The 22,431-nt window shown below is 44.1% G+C and overlaps 1 protein-coding gene across 1 annotated transcript; it reads right to left on the reverse strand.

The window, feature by feature from the left end:
- Positions 1-721: 721 nt before the first annotated feature.
- Positions 722-22,114, reverse strand: LOC143658555 (uncharacterized). Its single transcript, XM_077130638.1, is given in 7 exon segments — positions 722-2,075; positions 4,062-4,182; positions 4,915-7,675; positions 7,678-9,095; positions 14,557-14,652; positions 19,486-19,612; positions 21,761-22,114. Coding segments are annotated over 5 exon segments (1,839 nt in total). The 5' UTR covers positions 21,791-22,114; the 3' UTR covers positions 722-2,075; positions 4,062-4,182; positions 4,915-7,507.
- Positions 22,115-22,431: the final 317 nt, after the last annotated feature.

Raw genomic sequence — 22,431 nt, forward strand, 5'->3', positions numbered from 1 at the left:
TATTGAGATTCTTTTGTGTTTGTTTTCTGAGTCTACCATGAATTTAACTTGAATGTATTTTATTTTGTTTGTTTAACTTAATCCCTATAAAACTGCAGCAGTCGACTTGAAAAAACCCATCTAGAGATTAAAAAAACAGAAAATTCACTCAGAGGGAAGAATTAGGATTTATCTGGGAAGGCCACACAGATACCCGAGCCCTATCAGGTCACAGGGAAAACCAAAGCAATCAGGTAGATCAGGACTCAAGAAGAAGTGAGCATGCTGGATGTTTAAAATAACCTGAAGAAAGGGGTTGTTTCTAGAAATCAGAGCCTTTTAACTGCCATAAGTGGTGCAGTAAAATGTACCTATTCATATATGTGTCCTTATCTCCTTACACAGAAAATAATTTTAGGTGACACTATTTTTAGTATTCGAATTTCTTATGAGGTTCTAGTACTTCATAACCTCAAGGCTTCATATTTATCATAAAGATTTATTCTCCTTAATGGAGAGACAAGTTTTAGAACAAAGGATTCCAATAAATGTTAGCAGAGCTGCCCTCATCTGTCTAACTCTCTTGACACTGGATGGCAGAAAGTCTATATTAAGTTAAATGAAGGGGGCAAAGTCCTTTTACCTAAAGCGCTCCCCCGCCCCCCAACAAACTTAACAAAGAAAACCAAATTGAAAATAAATTGTCATAAAATTGTCACAGAAACCTGAAAGAAGCTGTGGATGCATTTCTTTTCCTTTTACTTCTCCTTTTCCTTATTCATTCATCCATTCATTCATTTAGTATCCATTCATTCATTTAATATTCCTGAGATGGCTTTTCAGTATAAACTATGGTTTGAGCTGTAGCTGAAGGTTTTTGTATTGGGGCAAATGCTACTGTTTATTCTCCTTTATAAATTCTCAGATGTAAAATAAAGTTCTAGGCTGGGTCAATTTCCAAGATGACTCTCAACGACAAGAAGTGATACTGTGCTTCAGAAGGCCTCCTCACTCAACTGCTCTTTACCATAAATGCTCAGATGGCAAGTGATATGTTTTCTCCGGCCAAAAGATTTTCTCAGTAGTTACATTCAAAACGTCTTTATTAAGTTTGAGTTCTCTGATGTTGACTGAGGTAGACCCTTTGCAAAAGACCTTTCCACATTTCTTAAACTCATGGGTTTCTCTCCAGCCTGAAGCGTTTGGTGTCCAGTGAGGGATGAGCTAAGGCTGAAAGTTTTTCCACATTCACTGCACTCATAGGATTTCTCCCCACTGTGACTGTTCATGTGTTGAATTAGCGAAGCACTGTCAAAAAAGGATTTCCTGTATTCTTTGTACTCAAAGTGTTTTTCTCTAGTGTGGCTTCCAGCATGCCAGAAAAGTTAGGAGGATGAAGCGTTTCCAGGTTCATTGCCCTTGTAGGGCTTCTCTCCCGTGAGAATGACCTATTGTTGAAGGAAGACTTGCCTAATCCAAAAGGCTTTCCTGCATTCTTTGCACAGGATATGTTTTTTCTCTTGTGTGGCTCCGATTATGCAAGATAAAACAGATTAGTGGGTTAAGTCTTTCCCACACTGGAAGCACTCAAATGGCATCTCCTCAGTGTGAATCTTCACATGTCAACTAAGATTTGCCCTCTCACAAGAGGCTTTCCCATACTCACTGCATTCATAGGGCTTCCTTCCAGCATGAATCCATTGATGTGGAAAAAGATGTAAACATTTAAGCCTTTGGCTGTATCCCCTGCACTTCTAGGGGTTCTTCCCTGCATAGATCACAGGGTCTTTACTTGGTCTCTGCAGTCGCATTCATGGAGTGCACGACCTGGAAATACCTACTTCAGCAAAACTCTTGAGCACATACTATCATCTGGTCCAAACCACTGTATTCAGGGCTCATCTGCCTGAAGAGGTTCTCCTTCTGAGAAACTGCCACTGCACATTCCTCCCATAATGGTGATGTCCATCCCATTCCTTGGCTTGTCCAACCTCACCCGTGACACTCCCTCAGTTAGCTGCAACCTGAGTGAGGCTCCGACAGACAAGCACAGCTGAGAAGTGGTAGGTTTTCTGGTCTTAGTTAAGTTTCTCCACCTAAAAGGAAATGGATACACAAAAGGCCGTTAGTGATGCCAACGAAAAAGAAACCCAATCACCACTTCAGTGAGAAAATGAGGATGAAAATAGTGCCCCTCATGGCTGCTATATTTTTTTTAAACTTTAAAGATCCGATTTATTTGGAGAAAACAAAAAAGCTGCTGTATTTTGACATGTCTGAAACCCAGGTTTACAATTTCTTTCTTTTGGTTTTTGGACTCGACACACTTAAAGGGAAATCCAAGCAGAGAGTTTGGAATCGGGAGACTGCTCCTCGCAATCCAGGCCTGGGGTGGGTAGACAGAGTAATGATACTTCTTGCAGGAGTCACACTCTCTCTTAAGGACTCTGAAGAAGCAGGTGAGATGCTGTGCATTGCCAATGGAGAGGGCCATATGGGAGGGAAATGGGGGCAGTCCCTGGCTGACAGCCAGAGAAAAACTGGGGCCCCGGGCTGACAGCCTGCTAAGAACTGAATGATGCCAGCAACCACATTAGCCTAAAGAGGACGCCAAGCCATAGATGAGAGAACAGCCCTTTGGAAGGACCTGCGCAGGCTGTTCAACATTTCAGTCTACATCTCCAGGAGCGGTCAGAGGTGGGGATGAGGTAGTGGAGGTCCCAGCACACAGGAAGCAGTTTACAGCACACAGCTAACACATGCCAGGGCCAGATTTGTATACTTTCTCCCAAATCCAAGTGTTCAGTCACAGTGCCCTGCTACCATGAAATGTTAAATCCCAAAAGAAAGACCGAAGCTAACTAAGTTAACAAAGCTAACACCCATGCCACAAGGACTATGCCAAGGATTATAAGTACATTACGATTTTACAAAATTAATGAAAGCCAGGAATTTGGAGAATTTATATTACTTAAGATATTGCATCTTCTCATTCAAGAGCACAGTCTAGGGATCAGAATCTTTTGAGGATCCTGAGTAAAGGGTTACACAGGTCATCCTGTAGGCCCTGCACTAAATGATTCCATCTTTGGTTTTCCTCACAGAGTCCCCTTGAAAAAGGTATTGTTATAGGTAGAACTGTATAGATGCACAAACAAAAGCTAAAGGAGATAAAGTGATTTGCTAAGTGAGGGTGGCTGAGCCGCAACAGGAACTAGGTCTGTCCCTGGTGCTTGGACTACTTAACCAAAAAGCTACATAATGTTGCTCCAGAAGGCATGAAGTCTGGGGTCACTGCCACTGCCACTGCTGCTGGCAATGCTGGTAAAGATGGTGCCAATGGCAGCAGGGGCTAACTGCCAATCCACACCCAGTCAGGGAGCAGCAGCCTCTGTTCTCTCACCAACAGCTCACAAAAGAAAGGACTTTTACCACTAAAGAACACAGAGATCCTTCTTACAAGGAAGATTGTCTTCTAAATGGAGTAGCTGAGCTTTAGAAGGGACTCTGAATTGGCTGCATTTTTCTTACTTTCCTGAGAATGTGGAGCTCAGAAGAATTAAACAAGTGACATGGACAGTGCCTGTAACAGGCCTGATGTGTGAGCAGTACTCAGCTGTGACCCTTATTAATACTGCTTTTATTTAAACTGACCCACCTTTTACTTTTCCTGAATAGACCTATTCTAAAAGGGAGTCTCATACAACCAGTAAATAGAGAAAACAATTTCACTGGCCCCAAATGGACACAACAATGAAACAAAAATAACACTAGGTGAGCTAATATAAACAGCTCAGGGTTGTGACTTGGCCCTCACACCCTGTTGACAAGGGAAATGAACAACAATTAAGGGACCATCCATGACTTACCACTGACCCTAGACTTTCACCAATCAAGAGGTTGGAAAGAAACGGGGAAACAGTGGCTTCCTCAGGGTGTACATCCATGCCAGTTGATGCCACACCTGGACACCCCCTAAAATCACCTTCTACACAAACAAGTTTCCTAAGGGTTCAGTCCTCAGAACAAGGTACAACTGTGCAGGCATCAGGGAAAAACAGGGAGGAGATATGAAGACTTACCCAGCAAAACCAGAAGCCCGCAGGTCTCCAGCATCCCTGCCCAGTAAAGGGTCCTCTGGCCTAAGTTAAGCTGTCTCCAATCCTCCTGGGTAAACGTCACACCAGGTGAGGTCACCAATGCCTGGAAAATCAGAGGCAGCGGCATTGGTCTTGGGTGCAGGTGGATAGGAAGAGAGCCTGTCGCTGGTCATATGCAAAGGGCCAGAGGGATCCAAGGCTCTGGTGATCCAGGGTTGATGGAAGCCTCATATTCCTCCACCTCCACAGTGAATTCTCAGTGAAAAGGATGCAAAGCAGTTCCACTCACTGTTACTGATAAATGCATGTCAGCCACATGGGTAGAGGAGAGGAGACATCACTCAGCTCATAGGAAGGGCTTCTAGGGGGCCATCTGGCCCAGCTGCCTATCCCTCTGAACTCCCCCTGCTTCTTGCAGCCTCCTTGGGAGATTCGACAATGAGCCACTTTTTCATAACAGAGTCCTGGCATCATGGGACCGTGAAACATCAATCTTTAAAGACCAGGGAACATGTATGGCTAAGGGCAATGTGTCTGTGGCCATGAGATCTGTTCTAGGTGAGGGGAGGGTGACCATCCAGCGAAGCACCACAATCTCCCAGCATCCTCACATGGCATTTTGCACATGCCATTGACTGCCAGAACCAGGAACCTCTCCATGTAACCCCTGGCCTGGATTCAGTTCCCTGGGTGAGAATGAGCCACTTCCCAAGGGACCCCAGCTACAAGTGTACAGAGAAGAGGAGGGAAGAATTCAAGAGAGCACATTCCTTACAGATGGTCCAAGACCATGAGGGTGAAGGTCCAAGGGGCTGAGGACATGGACTGTGCTCACCTGAGCCAAGACCATCAGTGACATCTCCGCCATCATGGGACCCTGTGGACACATCAAGGCCATGGTAAGCTGGCAGTGAAGGCGGGTTCCTCAGGTTCAGCAGACCTCACTCCCTGCCCTTGGTAGGTGACTTCTGGATGGCCATAACAGTTGAGCCTCAACTTTCCCTGTTTAAAATGTGGGCAAGGTCCCAGGTACCCCCCTGGGTGCCAAGGACAGGGCAAGGGTGTAGAAGCCTGAGAGCATTCTGCTCTGGGAGAGACCTGGCGGACAACCCCATGAGGCTGCTGGTCCCACAGTCAGGGACAGAGTCTGAGAGAGTTGCTGTTCTGGGAAAAGGTTGCTTCTTGGTCCCAGGCATGAAGGTGGGCCTATCCTACTGACTGAAATTTCTGCTCATGCCCGAAGAGCCACTTGGAGAGGTCCCAGTCCAATGCCCCAGCCACCATAGCCAGCGAGCACAGATCTATCACCTGTGCTTCTAATGATGGCAAGGCCAGAAGTCCTGCCTTCATACCATCTGGCAAAACTGGACAGACAGTGAACACAGCTGTATGCAGTGGCTGACATAGCCCACTAATTCTGCACCTATGTAATCCTATCCTATATAAATGGGAGGGTATTTAGGGGGTGACACTTGATAGATTAATACTGCGGCAAGCAATCTGGACTAGCATAGTGGCCAAATCTAATGCCCTTTCGAAAGGTAGAAATCTGGTTAAAAACCAATGAGTGGAGAAGAGAAACAGTAGTTGAAGGTTACAGAATGCATACACGGGTTATACAATGAAGGAAATCCAGTATTACATTAGTGCCTTGAGAAAATCTCAGGGCAAGAGATAATATTGTCTTAGCTCAATTATACCAGATGCCTGGAAAGGTGAAGCCACAGGTTTCTGGAGGCAATCTGTTTTGGGAACCTGACAAAATTGAACAGAAACCTACAAATGTGAATGGCTTTTTCTGGAAGACATTTTTGTTCTACAATATGATATGAACTGGACCAATTGTTAATGATTGAGTGGGATGGTAGTAATATGCCAGTATCTTCTGACCCTTACTTTTCAGGTTACATCTACTGCTGTACTGTGATACAACATAACACTGGTATTACTGACTCAACTACCTTACGTAAACAAATCTTAAGATAATTGATAATTGTTTTGCTGATGATTAATGTATGGGGAGACCCAGTTCAAGCTTCCTCAGCTTGGCCTGAGGAAGAGTTGGATTTAGCTAGCCATCAGCTAATTTGTTCTACATTCGATCATAAGATACAAACAACAGTAGATTAAGGGGAGAAAAGGAATCACAATAGTACCAGAAATATGAAACTATATGTAATGGCTTTACTGGCTAGAAAGTTGTTTCTTTAAATCTATCTCTATTCCTCACGGGCTGCTCCAACTGTGAGGTATGTTTTCATACTGATACTATCACTGTACCTGTTATATAAATGCTAAACTAAATGTAGATGCTCAAATATGCTCGCTTTGCCAAGGGCCTGGAGACGCCTGTATAGTAAAGAATTTTTCTTGTCCAAAGAAAGACTTGGCCTTTTACGTCAACTCATGGGTCCACTGTATCAATGCGACCTCTGGAAGGGCCAGGGACTGAAGTACGTCAATTATGTCTACATGAGCCCCAATAGAAACTCTGGACACCAAGGCCTGAAGAGGTGTAATATAATTCCTGTCAAAATCCCAACAGGATATTTTGGGTATACAGACTAGTATATTCTAAAATTTACATAGAAATCCAAAGAACTATGAGAGCTAAGTCAATTTTTAAAATACAGTATAAAGTGAAAGCAGTCATAAGATTAACATTTTAAGATTAACAAATAGAATAATCAAGACAGTATGATGGTAGAGGCAGAAGTTTAGACACACAGATCAATAGAAGTGTAGAAAGAACCAAGAAATGGACTACCACAAATAATTCTTTACAGAAAAGAGTATTCACAATAAAGGCACAGGTTAAAGGAACACAAAACAGCTTCTGTTCATATTGGTGATGTAAGACTACACATATGGTCAAATAAAAGACTCTAAGGATTCAAAGTGATACATAATTACCTTTGCATTTCTCAGAGATGTATACTCCTTAAGACCCAATGTTGTAGAACAAGGAAAGCTTTCAAGAAATGTTTTCAGATCTACCCTCAACTATCTAACTACCCTGCCGTGAGTAATATATTTACAACAAAGGGGATGAAGCCAATTTACCTCTGAAACAACACTCTCCCCTCACCAAATAAAATCAGGAAGGGATGAGAAAATGTCAAAAGGCTGGCAGGGATGTCTGAAAGAAGCTGTGTTTGTATTTCTTTCTCTTTTTTCTTCTATGCCTTCTTTTTTTGAAAAATATATTCTTAAGATAACTTTGCAGAGTAAACTAAGAAGAAAGATGAAGTCGATGGTTTCCCTAAATGCACAGTAACTACTGGGTCTCTCTTCTGGATGAATTCTCATGCGTACAATATTGGTGGGGTCAATTTCTAACACGACTCTTTGGATGACAAATGATAATCTGTCACACAACACTTTCTCACAGTGATGACCCTTGTGGGATTTTTCTTTGGTGTGAATGATCAGATGCTGAGTAAGATGTTTCCTCTGACCAAAGATTTCCCTTCGTAATTACATTCAAGAAGTCTTTCCTCGATAGGAGTTCGGGAATACTGTCTGAAGTCTGCCCACTTGGGAAAGGTTTTTCTACATCTGTTACACTGATATGGTTTCTCCCAATATGAATCCTTTGGTGCTGAGTGAGGGATGAGCTGCGATTAAAAGCCTTTCCACATTCAGTACACTCATAAGGCTTCTCTCCAGTGTGGATGACGGCATGTCGGATGAGGTTGGTGCTCCGGCAAAAGGCTTTCCCACACTGGATGCATTCATAGGGCTTCTCTGCAGTGTGAATCCGCTGGTGCCTTGTGAGGTGCGACCTGCGGTTGAAGGCCTTACCACACTCAATGCATTCATAAGGCTTCTCTCCAGTGTGGATACTGTAGTGTCGAATAAGGTCTGCCCTATCAATAAAGGCTTTCCCACACTCTTTGCACTCAAAAGGTTTTTCTCCACTGTGAGTCCTTTTATGCAAGACAAAAGTGGAATAGTGGGTAAAGGCTTTTCCACATTCACTGCACACATAGGGCTTCTCCCCAGTGTGAATCCGCTGGTGTTGCTTGAGGTGTGATCTGCGGTTGAAGGCCTTCCCACACTCCATACATTTGTACGGCTTCTCCCCAGTGTGGATGATGTAATGCTGAATGAGGTCTGCACTCTCACAAAAGCCTTTCCCACATTCGTTGCATTCAAAGGGTTTCACTCCAGTGTGAATCTGCTGGTGCCATGTGAGGTATGACCTGCGGCTGAAGGCTTTCCCACACTCAGTGCACTCATAAGGCTTCTCACCAGTGTGGATGATGTAGTGTCGAATGAAGCCTGGCTGATCACGAAAGGCTTTCCCACATTGTTTGCATACAAAGGGTTTTTCTCCTGTGTGACTACGATTATGCAAGACAAAAGTGGAGCGGTGGGTGAAGGCCTTTCCACATTCTCTGCACTTATAAGGCTTCTCCCCAGTATGAATACGCTGGTGCCGTGTAAGGTGTGACCTGCGATTAAAGGCCTTCCCACACTCAAAGCACTTATAGGGCTTTTCCCCGGTATGGATGATGTGGTGCTGAAGGAGGTGTGTGCTCTTGCTAAAAGTTTTCCCACACTCTGTGCACTCATAGCATTTCATGCTGGTGTGAATCTGCTCATGTTGAACACGGAGGCAATTCTTGCTAAATTCTTTCCCACATTCCTTGCATTTACAGAGATTTTTTCCTTTGTGAATCAAGGGATCTTCACCTGATCCACCTGAGTCATGTTCATTGATAGCATCTTCTGGAGAGACTTGACCCTGTACAACACTTGAGTGCACATTTTTGTCCATCCATGCACCACTGACTTCAGGGCCTCTGTTTCCAAGGAATATTTCTTTCTGGGGGTCTATCCTTGGCCTCAAGTTCTCTTCTTGAATTTTCAATGGTGCCTTTTGATAAGTGGCCTGCCCCAACCTGGAATTCCTTGAGAAACCCTGTCGCAATACTTGCTGTTGTGAGACTTCCTCAGACAAGGCCAGATGGGATGTGGTAGATTCTATTATCTTGGGTTTTGCACAGTCTCCTGAAGGGAATACAAACAGACAAAGGTCTGTTAGTAATGGCAACAGAAGAAACAAAATCACCATTTTGGTGAGCTCATGAAGACGGAAGGAAATGGTGCCTCTGTGTCTACTGTATTTTGATATCTCTGAATCCCAGGCTTGCCATTTCTTTCTTCTCTGGGTCTATTCTCTTAAAATCTTTAGAGAGAAGTCCAGAGGAACAGCCTGTGACAGGGGACAGAGGCCTGAAACAGAGAATCTTGCTCACAGTCAAGACTGGAGATGGCTAGACAGAGTAATGATGACAGTGTTTGTGGCAAGTTTGTTCTAAGTCAGGACATCTGAAGATGCTCTCAGAGCCTAGAGAAGGGGACTTAACACAGCCCAGGGGAGACAGGAAGAAATCAGGGAGATTCCCAGAGGGGGTGCCTCATGAGCTGAGCTCTAATGGAGAGGTAGAAGTTGCCAGATGAGAAAGGCACTGTAGCCTTAGGACACAAAAGACACAGAGCCAAAGAGTCTTCAGCAAGTCCCAGGAACTGCAGCGCATGAGAGGCTGGTAGTGATGAGAAGGCAGACACGTGGGTGCAATGGAAAGCTGGTTCCCAAGGTTCTGACTTAAGGGACAGTGGGGATGGCCACTGTCACTCCCAGGCAGGACTTACAGAGTGAAACTGAGAAGGATCTGGATAGACATATTGAGTACAGTGTGCCTGAGAAACAACTACATGAAATGACTAAAATTACAGCCAGTCTAATGGAGAAAATTATAAAATTTACCTTACGACAATAAAAAAGATCTATTTAAATGGAGAGCTTTATAATATACAGTTGGAAATTCTACCTAAATCAACAATAAATTTAACAGACCTTCATATAGAATTCTAACTGGGCACACCATGGAACTTCACAAGTTGACTCTAGAATTTTATGAAAGAACAAAGACCAAAAAGATCCCTCAAGAAAAACAGAGAGCAGACCTACCTTATTGGACAATAGAATTACTTTGAAATTACAGACATCAAGGAAATGTGATATCAGCACAGGTATAAGAAAATATGGCAATGAAAAAATAATAAAATCTATCAGAAATAGATTCACACATATACAGCTTTGGTATACAGTAGACAAGGCATAGCAGCTCACAGAGACTATTTAGTAACTGGAGCTATAAAAATTGGTTATGCACATGGGGAAAAACATAATTGGATTCCTAACTCACACTGTACTTAAAAATTATCCTCCATTCAATAAAGATAATTGTCAAATGACAAAGTTTTAAAGTTTATTTTAGTATAAAATAAACAAGAATATCTTCTGGCGTTGAGGTTAAGCAAGATTTTCTCATTAGGACACAAAATCACCAATTATAAAGGAAAAGACATAAATTAGACTATACTAACATCACAATTGTTCAACAAAAGATAGTCTAGAGAGAGTGAAGGAAAGATTAATATCTAGAAGAATATATTTGCAGCACATAAAACTGATAGATTAGTCTCAGAAATGTATGAAGAATCCCCAAAAATCAAAAAGAGAAGGGCATACAAGTTAATAGAAAAAAGGCAATTATCATGAAATGACATTTCACAGAAGATATAGCCTGTTCAAAAATCATGTGATATAGTGCTCAACATCCTTAACAGAAGGAAAATGTAAATCAAGGCCACAATGAACTACCATGCTGTTCCCACATGACTGGCAAAAATTAAGGACTGTTATAATATCAAATGTTGGACAGGATAAGAATCACTGGAAACTTTCACTTTCCTGGTGGAAGTAGAAATTGATATAAACCACTTTAGAATACGATGGGCATTATCTTGTAAAGGTCAACATTAGGACAGTCCATAACCCAATAATCCCATGCCTCATAATATTGCCATGAGAAAGTCCTGCACGTGAGCAACAGAAGTATGTATATGAACGTCCATGGCAAAATTGTGTGGGAATGAAAAACCGTAAATAATTACACATGCCAGAAAACAGACAAATACACAGTGCTTTAGACATGCAATGGTATATTGTGTAGCAGAAAAAAAAATGAACAAACTACCGTTACATGGATCATGAATTTAAGAAACAATATCAAATAAAAAACAACATATCCCAGAAAACATCACCTGTAACCCCATTTTTAAGAAGCTCAAAAAAAACTACAAATACACAATACACCATCTAGGCAGACAAACACACACACACATACACACACACACCCAGGTAGCATAAAATTATTTTGAAAAATATTGGACTGACAACTTAAAATGAAATGGACAAATTCCTTGAAAGACAGTGACCAAAATCAACATAAGAAGAAACAATTTGAATAGCCATATATTGATATAATGAAACTGAACTTACATGTAAAACCTTTCACACCCAAAAAAGAAATAGGATGCTAATCCTCTAATTCAGGCAAACGACTAACTGTAGAGGAGGAATGGGCACCAGAAAGGAGCAAAGCACACAGAGAGAGGGTGGGTATGAGCAATGCTCTCAGTTGTGGGCTGGCCAACGTTATTCAGTACATTAGTTTAAGAAGAAATGAATATTCAATTAATTAATTAATTAATTAAATCAGGGCCAATGATGCCAATGCATCATAAACCAAGGCTTATGATCAATCCAAATCTGTACACCTGAGGTCCAGTAAAAGAATTTAGAGGCACTTGAGTACTATGACTAAGCTCATGATCACTTGGGAGAAACACCTCAGCATCAAATTCCAGCAGCACCCCATACTACCTCTGTGGCCTTTGGCAAAACACTCAAATTCCATAAGCTTCCAAACATTTTCTTCTAAATCACAGAGGTAAAAACAAAGCTACCCTTACAGACTGTTGTGCAGATGAAGTATGAAAAGCCTGTGCTTCCTCATGAACTCAGTTTATACCAAGGTTAAATGTATAGGTGCTGGAGCCAGAACAGCTCAATTCAGATTCTTCCTGTACCAAATCAGATAATCTTGGAAAAAATACTTAGCTCTTCTAAGCCTCAATTTCCTTATACGAAAAACTGAGAAGCTCTCAGTTCCTGCCTTCCATGTGACAGTTGAGGGTTAAATGAGCAAATGACTGTGAAGCATTCAGCCAAGTGTCTGGCACTGCACGAGTGTGCAAGAGATTGTGGCCACTAATCACTATTACTGTCTTTGTTGTACTGGGCAGTCTGGATGCCAGCAATGACCTCAGCAAGAGTGCCTTCAGTGCTGTGGTGTAGAGGAACTCACAACTGGGCTTTAAAGAGTACGGGAGTGATGTGATGAAGTGCTGATGAGGGTGTGCTGCACACAGCAAAAGGGCCTGAAATAGTGCAGACACTCTGCCAAATTTTTTGGCAGTTTCCATTCAAGGTGAACACACACCTACTCTCTGACGCAGCCAGTCCGCTCCTGAGCATGTACCAGCAGAAACAGGGCTTATACTCCCTCCAAAACGTAAATAAGAATATTCTCAGTAGTGTTTTCACTACTACCCAAAATGAATGGTTTTTAAGACATGAGATGGAACAAATAATTGAGACTGAAACAACAAAAATCATTTGCATATGCTATTTGTTTATTTTCCTCAAATGTAAGGAACCTGCAGATATGATTATGTTGACTAGAGAAAGGATAAAGCTTACAGAAGAGGCAGGGAATAAATACAGCAGTGAGTTCCCTGAAAAGGTATGATCTAGACTGGTACAGGAATTGGCCATAGCCAGGGCAAGACTTCCTCTAGGGAGGTGAGAAGGAAGGTACACATATGAAAAACTGAGATAAATGTGTAAAGTTGAGAATCAAGCAATATGAGGACATAGAGTCTATTTTCAAGATGAAATAAACTGACACATCAGTAGCTGTAAGCGAAGACTTCAGAGGCTAAGGGATTGGTCAATGTTTGGAAAAGGGTCTGAGTGTGTGGAGAGTGTCTGAGATGGTGCGGGAAACTGAGCTGACCAGCAGCACTGAACAGAGTGAAACTGGTTAGAGTCTACAGGCATCATGCAGGCCAAAGATGAGGACAGCTTGGACTCCTGTGTTGGGATGAGTCTAATGGAAGGAGTGGAGGTGAGGGATTTGGGAGACAGGTGTAAGACGCAAACTGAGCAGAATTTGAGATGGCTGTATGTTGGGACCAGAGAGTGCTGACTGCAGGTTATACCTAGCCTTGTTATCTGCTTGGATGGCAGCACAACTTCCTGATACTTTGGATGCAGGAGGAATGGAAAGGATCAAAAGCTCTTTCTTAGGCATTGAAGTGGGCCTGGAAGGAGGTATCACTAGCTGGCTGAACAGCTCAAGGGACCAACAGAGGAGAGAGAGCATGACTTTGAAGTGGTGTCAGTCAACATGTATGAAGACTCCAGGGCTCCAGTGGCCCAGAAGTGGGGCAGAGAAGGCCAAATGTCACTTTGAGTTTTTATACAACAGAAGAGTAGGAAGATTTGGGCAGGGACTGTTTCTAAGTGTCTGACTGACAATCAGAAAGATGGGTGGTTGTGAATTACTGAGTATCTATGTTAATGCTATATTTCATTTGTTAAATTTTTTTAAATTAATAAGTAAATTTAAAAAACAAAACAAAACAAAAAAGAAAGATGGGTGGATTGAGAAGCCAGGAAACCGTGCAATGAACAATACAGGAGAGTAACTGGGAGAGAAGAAAGACCCTTTTACCTCAGAGTCCGGAAGGCCACGCCAAGTATTATTCATTATGACTAACACCATGACATGACTACTACCGAGAGCTGAGTTTTGCTGAGTCACTTTCTATGGGTCAGAATGTGTGCTAAGCAATTTCATGGATTATCTAATTACATGTTGAAAGCAAGACATAGAAACTCTCATTATTAATATTTTTCAGAATAGACTGAGGGTAGCAGATCATGCAGATGTTCACCAAACCATTTCTCTTCTCCTTGGGCACAACCACCATGCCCAGTCTTATGTTTCCAAGTGGGGTCAAATGCCTAGTTCCTGTCAGTGGAATGTGAGTGGACTTGGGTTTGACTTCTCTCCTAATGCTCTCATTTGAGTCAGCATAACTGTAAAAGCATAATTGACCACGGAAGGCAGCTGGGTCCTTGAATACAAGCTCCCCACTGATTCACAAAGACCAGGATTTCAGAGTTTTCCATTACAGCTATCAGTTTTAACACAAACTGATATACCGAGGCAAAGAAGATCACGTACCTTCCCCTGGGTCACAGGGCTGGGGCATGGCAAAGCCAGTTTTTAAGCCCAAGCAGGTGAAGCTCTGAGCCTGATCTTACCTAATATACATCATTCCTCCCGGGGAGCAGTGAAGATTGTGATAGGGCAGGAGGATAGAGGAACCAAAGCTCAGAGGCTCCATGGCTCCCAAATCTCCAGAGAGATAACAAACAATGCTTCCAAAGGGAAAGCAAGGTCAGTGGTCTGCTTGTGGCCAGTAGGCTAAGGAACCCCATTCCCCCAATACACACATACATGCACCTGCTTGGACGTTAGCTGCCTACCTGCACAGGTATTCTGGGAGAGCCCTTTCTTCACTGTCCATAGCTTCTGCCTGTGCTCCAGCTGATCAATCAGTTCAGGTGTGGGAACAGGACATCCTGATCACAGACAGAGAGACAAGACTTAAATGAGAAATAAAGAAACCTCTCATTCCAGCCTGAGACTTCAGGATGGGGAAGAGCCCTCAGAATGAAGCTGCTCCACCTGGACAAACAAAATACTAATCTGTGACCTGAAAATTCAGGACATAAATACCTTCATGGGCTCCAAAGACTGTAGACAGTAGTGCTTAGCAGTTCAGACAGCATCAGTTCTCTGACATCATTCTATGGAATTCCTACTGTTCAGACATACCCATGAGAACTTGGGAAAACGATCCCCTCCTATAAGGTGTTTTTTAACAATCCAAGTCAGTGCTCCTCGTCCATCAGAACTACATGGGTAACATAAGAGGAAATCCAAATAGCCAATAAATATATGTACAGATGTTTAGTCTCCTTAATAATGGAAAAATGCAAACTAAAACTATGAGAAACCACTGTAAACACACAAGAACAGCTGAAATTCAAAACACAAACAGTATCAACTGTTAGAATGTGAATCAATATGAACTTCTATATGCTGGATATGAAAATTAGTACAATCACTCTGGAAAAACAGTTAAAGATAGTCCAATCCTATGCAATGGTCAAGTTCGCATATCAACTTGGCCAGGTGGTGGTACCTGTTTGTCTGGTTGGGCAAGTGCTGGCCTGTCTGTTGCTATGAGGACATTTCATAGAATTAAATCACGATCACGTCAGCTGCATCCATAGCTGATTCCATTTCTAATCAGCCAGGGGGAGTGTCTTCTGTAATGAGTGATGTTTAATTCAATCAATGGAAGGCTTTTAAGGAGGATTAAGAAGAGACTCATTCTCTATCTAGCCTCTCCTGTGGAGTTCGTCCAGACCCTCCATCGGAGACTTCAGTTTCACAGCCTGCCCTATGGATCTTGGACTCTACGTTTCCATGGTACGTGAGACACTTCTTTAAATTTTATATTTATGGGTATTTCCTGTTGATTCTTTTTCTCTAGAGAACCCTAACTAATATACCCTAAGACCTAGTAATTCCACTCAGCCATTTACCCAAAAGAAATGCATGCACATGTTCATAAGAAGACGTGCCCAAGAATGTTCACAGCAGCATTATTCAAAGTAGCCAAAAATTGTAAGCAATCCAATTGCCCATCAAGAGAAGAATGGATAAGTTGTGACATACTTAGTCAATAGATTACAACTAAGCAAATGAAAGTATTACAGATACACATAACAACAGATGCATCTTATAAACTACGTTGAATAAACAAATGAACAAAGTCAAACATGATATAATAAATATTGCATGATTCTAATTATATAAGTTAAAAGTACTCTAATATTTAGGGATGGACAATTAAATAGTAAAACAAGAAGAAAAGCAGGGAAGTTATTACCATAAATGTGAGCATATATTAATGAGATGAAAGGGTCTATTATTTTGTCTTTTGAACAAATGTTATATAAATGAAATCATACAGTGAGTTTAAAAAAAAATGAGGCTGTGTTCCTACCACTGAACAATGAAACCAAATCTCTGAGGGTGAGACTTGGGCATCAAAAATTTTTAAAACTCTTCAGGTAATCTTGGACTCCAGGGCAGGATAAAAAGCCTGGCAGGTTTCCCTCCACTTGCAGACTGAATCCTCTGTTATCGTAGCCTGAGGCATGGAGGTGACCTAAGCCAGTTGCTCTCTGTGAAGAGAAAGTGTTTATTCTGAGAAGGCCAGAAGAGGGGGCCTGCTGACCCTGCTGAAGCACCTGGCAACTCCTGCTGAGGGAACCTGTTTAAGGAAAAGAAGAGAAAGCAAAGAAACAGAGACTTGGATTGTCATCCGCCAAGTTGGGAGCCAGCCCCAACTCTGCAACTCTTATTAGGTGAGATTGTAAACTGTCTTCAGATGCAGCCGATCTAAACTGGTCGTCTATTAGATGCAGCCAAACACTTATCTACATATGGGGAGGAGGATATGAGAACTCTGTAGAGAAGACAATGACAGGTATGGGGCCCACAAAAGGCTTGACTGGCAGACCCTAAACCACTGCCTAAGATTCATTTAGTCGACACTCAGCAAATGCTTAATGATGTGTACTACGTGACTGACAGTGAGCTCAGTGGTGGGCAGTGAAAATGTGAATGAGACCTTCCCTTTGCTCAATTACACTCTCTGACAACTCAGGGCCTTTGCACATGCCAGTCCCTTTACTGGGATGTGGTTTCTTTCCTAAAAGTTCCACTAAGTTCAGTCTAATTCTCTGGGTCTCAATTCAAATGTCATTTCCTGTGAGGACTTCTTTGAAGTATGACTTCTGAGTCCAGGTGCTTAATCAATTTCCCCTGCTACCAAAAAATTTATAATACTAGTAGTAAAGATAAAACTAACAATTATGTCACAGGGAGTATGCCAAACACTTTTAATGTATTGTATCATTTAAAAACTGAATTATATTTATGGTCTAATTTAGAGAAGAACTGATATATGTAAAATATTTAATTCAGGAAAAAGGTGTGTCTTCACTGCTCTAAGTCTTTTAAGTCTTTTTGTTTTAGATCGTAAGCAAAGTTTTTTATTGCTCCTCTTACAGCCCCTGAACTCGATGACTTTATTTTAGGATTTCCTCCCAGCAACCTCTAAGGTCTGAACTGAGATGGGTATAATGTTTTAGCTGAAGTAACTGAGGCTTAGGCAGATAAAGTGACTGCTGAAAAGCAGTAGCCAGTCAGTGGCCAAGCCAAGCTGGAACCCCTAATACTATGTCTTTGTGCTATTTAATGACGAGGTTACGCCATGCTACTCCAAGAGGGGCTGAGTCCAGGCACAATGATGATGATCACGACTATATCAGTAACAGCAAAGAGGGCCGGGGGGACCCCAGTTGCCAACCTGCACCAGCAAGGTATGCATTAGGCATCGATTAGCAGACCTTGTCCTGAGCCCTTTCCCTACAGTATGCTGACAGCTGCCCAACATTCCTGAGAAGTATATACTCATTACCCCGTTTTACATAAAATAAAGCTGAGGCAGGAAGTCTCAGTTACTTACCCAGGGCTGCCAGGCTCTGTTGCAGACCCTCGTCTCCCAATTGCTCCAATAAGGAAGCCACAGCTCACAGCCCTGTGTGGGGCCAGCAGCCTCAAAGTGGGCCACAGGAGTGGGTAGGAGGGGGGAGCAGGAGGATTCACTTCTCAGCAAATGGGGGCCAGAGGCAAGGGCAGACTCTGTGTTCTGATGCCAGCATTTCACAAGCCAGTAAAAATTTAAAAATTGGGAAACCTTCCTAGTTGACTTGGTCAAACACAGACATTTATACAAACATCAAATATCATTCACTCCTCCTATGTTTCCCAAAAGAAAGGGCTTATACTGCCAAAAATGCAGAGAAGAGCAACTCAAAATGAAGGTGTATATTCTAAATTGAATAAATTAGCTCATGGGGGACTCACTGCATTGGCTGCATTTTCCATACATGACTCTGATGGGGTCTCATGAGAAGCCCACGAGGGAATAAGCCTGACACAGGATTAGAATGTAGCCGATGTTGAGGGAAATTTAGCTGTGATAATCATTAATTATTTTATTGATTTTACTTTGAAAAGGCAGTCTTGCAATTACCCTGGTAAACGGGAAAACTGCAGGCACTTGCCTTGATGGAAATTTACTACAAAATTATAACAATGGACTCAAAACAAACCTATTAAATTCCAGAGAGTTCATGCAGTCTGTTCAGAGCTGTGAACCAGAGGCTGTTCCGTCTGTGGTAAAAAAAAATCAGCAACAGCCAGAAGGTGTTACAGACTCAACATTAAACCCAGACTTTTTCTCAATAACAATGTCCTGTGCATTATAAGGACATTTAGCAGCATCTCTGGCCTCTTCCCATTAGATGCTACCGGTATTCTCACCCCAAAGAGGAAGATTAAAAATGCACCCAGATATTGCCAAATGTCTCCTGGAGTAAATCACTGCTATGGGAAAGCCCTGCTCAAAGCTGATTTCTCATACCAGTGGAGGTCTGTGGTCCTGGCCTTAGGAAACGAGAGAGGATCATGAGGGCACACGAGAGAATTAAAAAAGCTTCACAACCGAGACCGGTGATCTAGAACAATACTAGTAGCACTGCCGAGAACAGCCTCCTGGGGGTTGCTGAAGAACAGCTCTAACCTACAACACCGGCTGACTGGCTGCTAGGATACTGGACCCAACCGAACTGGGCCAGTCATATACTCCTCTAGAATCTGGACCCGAGACTGAGCCCGCGCTGGGTACTGGGCAGAGAGGCTGAGAGAAGTGTGGACTTGGGTGGCCACTTCTGGCCTTATGGACACCCACAAAGGCTGGCTGCAGAGAAAAAACAAAAACAATATAAAAAATGTACAGAAATGTAAAGATAAGGAATTTGGAGATCTCAAAGAATATGGACTAGGGTGGCCAATACCTGCTACAAACTTGCTAAGGAGAAAAGGCCAACATGGAAAAACAGACCCCTGCGCAGACCCACAGAGAGAAGCAAGAACAAGAATCCTGGAAATCAAGACATAATATTCACATTTTCTCTCAGTTTCTATCTGTCCCTCATGGGGCCTTTTGATTCTATGACACCTCCTTGTCCATCCAACATATTCTTCTTTGGCTGTGAGCTATTTTGAAGGGCAATATGTTTGTTCACATTAATCTCTGACTGAGGTTCAAGAAGACTAGACAGGAAGAGGTGAGACTAGGATACGACTGTGCCTCTAGAGAGAGAGAGGGTGGGCTCTGTGGAGCCCCAAGGCCAGCTGGGGCTGGAGCAAGAGAGTGGAGTGAAGGAGAAGGCTGTGGCCTCCCCTACGGTGGAGTGTTGAGGCCTTACCTAGAGAGGTCAGGAACCCACAGGTCTCCACCATCACTTCCTGGTACAGGGCCCTCTGGGCCAGATCCAGCTGCCCCCATTCCTCCGAGGTGAAGGTCACAGCCACATCCTCGAAGGTCACCAATACCTGGAAAGTGAAAAAAGAAAAAACAAAACAGGGAGTAGTGTTGGTGTTGGTCTTGGGCTGTTTTTAGAGCACGTCTCTGTGCCACCGATAAAAGTACAGAGAGAATCAAGGCCCCAATCACTCAGGCCTTGGGTCTAGTTGTGTGCAGATGATGCTTTGGTGAGACCACAATAGCATAGGAGAGAAAAGCCTCCTGTGTGGGAAGCTGTTAGAGAATGACACAAGACAACGACAATCCAGCACGGACTGTGACATGCAGATGTCAGAGGTGAGGATGACAATAATGATGATGATTATGGTGGCGGCGGCAGCAGCTGAGCTTCACTGGTCCTCACTGTGTGCCTGTTCCATGCTTGAGGGCTTTTCATGCCACTCTGAAGCAACTAGAAGTCCCCAGCTCTGAAGTCAGATGTTGGGGTTTGAATACAAACTTTTGAAACCAACACTTTCTTGCTGTGTAACCTTGGAAATGATAAATTTCTCTGAGACTCGATTTCTAGATCAATATGTATCAATATTTGTCCTAAGTCACCAATAAAAGCTGTGAGAATATGAAAAAATATTCATAAAAGAAACAGGTGTCGGGCCACAGCTTGTGAGGTTGTCACCTCCATGGTGCAGAGACAACACAAGCAAACTCCACCAATTCCCAGAGTCGCAGGCCTTGCATGCAAAGGCAAAATCTGAACACATGTCCTCCTGGTCCAGGGTCTAACCGAGTAACACCGACATTCCTCCCTCAACACAAAGGATTCACGGTAATGAAGCCGTAGAGCTTTTCCACTAATTTTTCAGGTTAAATCTATTTCAGCAACCCTGAATATACTTCTGTGGACCTGGACAGGAGCAGAGCTGTCATCACCCATCTCATGGGAGAGGCACCTACAGGGTGGCAACTGCCTCAGGAGGTCCAGCTCCCAGCACCACTGGCCTCCCTTGGGCCTCACAGATTCCAAGGGATATTCCACAATGAAACATCAGCCTCATTTTCCTTCCTGAGTGCTGACAGCACACATCCCCAAGGCCAGTACTTCGGGACCAGGGAACAGGTGTAGGACAGGACACTGCAGGCTAAGATCATGACAACCCAGGCCCTAGATGGGCCACAATGTCTCTACTGGTGGGACAGACAACCAGAAAAGAACTCCATTTCACCCTCTCAGGACATGTCTCCAGAAGTGGAGGGGAGCCTGCACAGGCCCTCTGGGGTCTGCATGAACACCAATATACGTTGCCTTTACCTGCAGGATGCCCAGAATACCTCCCCTCCTCATGCCCAAGAACACCTGCTGGAAAGAAGCCAGGTGTCCACCCAGGCCTATCTCCTTGTGGGGAAAAGAGTAGCTGAAGTCACAAGCTTATTAGTTAGTGCTACTCAATAGCTGCGTAATCTTGGGCAAATAAGTGAATCTCTCTGAACCTTAAGTTCCTCTGTGTGAAACAGTGATAATAACAGAACCTAATTCTAAGAAGCTGAAGATTAAATGAGATGATACATAGTGCCTACTGCTCAGTCCACACTAAGGACTCAGTGAAGGCCAGCTATCATTGGTTATGACTGTTATTTTCCCTTTCTGTTCCAACAACATAATGGAAAAACTAAACTCAGCAGCTTAATTTTTTTTGCCAGTTACCTTACACACACAGAAAGCCAGACTATGGGCATGGAATGGTAGGAAAGGTGTCTCGAAAAGAATGGCATCTAATCAGATGCTAGAATCATGTGAAAAGAGTTGCCTTGCAGATATATGGGGACAGTATCCCAGGCAGAGGGAAGCGCATGGGCAAAGACCGAAGATGAAAGGGAACTCAGCAAGGTTAGGTTGGGGTTTCTGGAGATCAGCGAACTACGAAGAACGGAGAGAAGCCGGCGGAGATCGGCCAGGGCAGATCAGGTAGGCATATGGTGGTGGAGGGTGGGCTGGATTCATTAAAGGGCGACAGGAGTCCCTGGAGGGCAGCGTCGTTCCTATTTCCACCCCCGACTGGCACGTGTCACATATCCTGTAAGTCAGTGGTGAGCCGGCTCCACCTGCCAGAAGCAAATGACAACTGCAAAGAGAAACCCCAGGACTTTCTAGGCTTCCAGCCTTCCCAGGAGCTCAGACCCAAGAGAGCAGCAGCCATTGCCAAACGCCCTCCGCTCACCTGCGCTGGGTCCGGCAGGGCCGCCGCCATCCAGGGGCTCTGTGGACTGGGCAGGGAGAGGCGGGCCCCTCGGGCTCGGCCGTCCTCACCCCCGCACGGTCCGGGCGTGCCAACAGGCTGACCGCCGCGCTCCAGGCCTCAGGCTCCCGCGTGCAGCGCGCACCAGGCCGGGCCCCGCGTTCAGGGACGCGGAGGACGCCCAGGGGGCTCCGGGTTATGAAGGTCGCGATGCGGGTCCGGCTGGTACGAAGACGCGGAGCTGCGCCCTGCATTCCTCGGGGTCCCTACCGGATCGGTAGTAGGTGAGCCACCAGCCCACACGGCCCTAGCGCCCCGCCGGAGATGACGCACTACAGGGGGCGGAAGTCCCGCCCCGCCGATGCGGCCGCAGGAAGCGCCCCCACGCCGACTCCGGCCCCGCGCACAGCCTTCCGGGTAATGCAGTTTTCCCTGGTAGAGGCAGGAGCTGGGAGCCCTCCCCGCCCGAACCCCGCCTCACATGTACGCCCTCGCCGGGGGCAAACTTCAGGGACCTGCGGGGCAGGTGCCAGGCCGTCCACCTTAAACCCTGGCAACCGGGAGGCCGAGGGCAAAGGCGTGGCCCTGGACTCTCGTGTGGCTTGGTGACATCCGACTGCAGTTGCCTTCTCTCCGGGTCCTCGTGTGGGGAG

Source organism: Tamandua tetradactyla, chromosome 16 (assembly GCF_023851605.1).
Source record: "Tamandua tetradactyla isolate mTamTet1 chromosome 16, mTamTet1.pri, whole genome shotgun sequence".
Classification (NCBI taxonomy): Eukaryota; Metazoa; Chordata; class Mammalia; order Pilosa; family Myrmecophagidae; genus Tamandua; species Tamandua tetradactyla.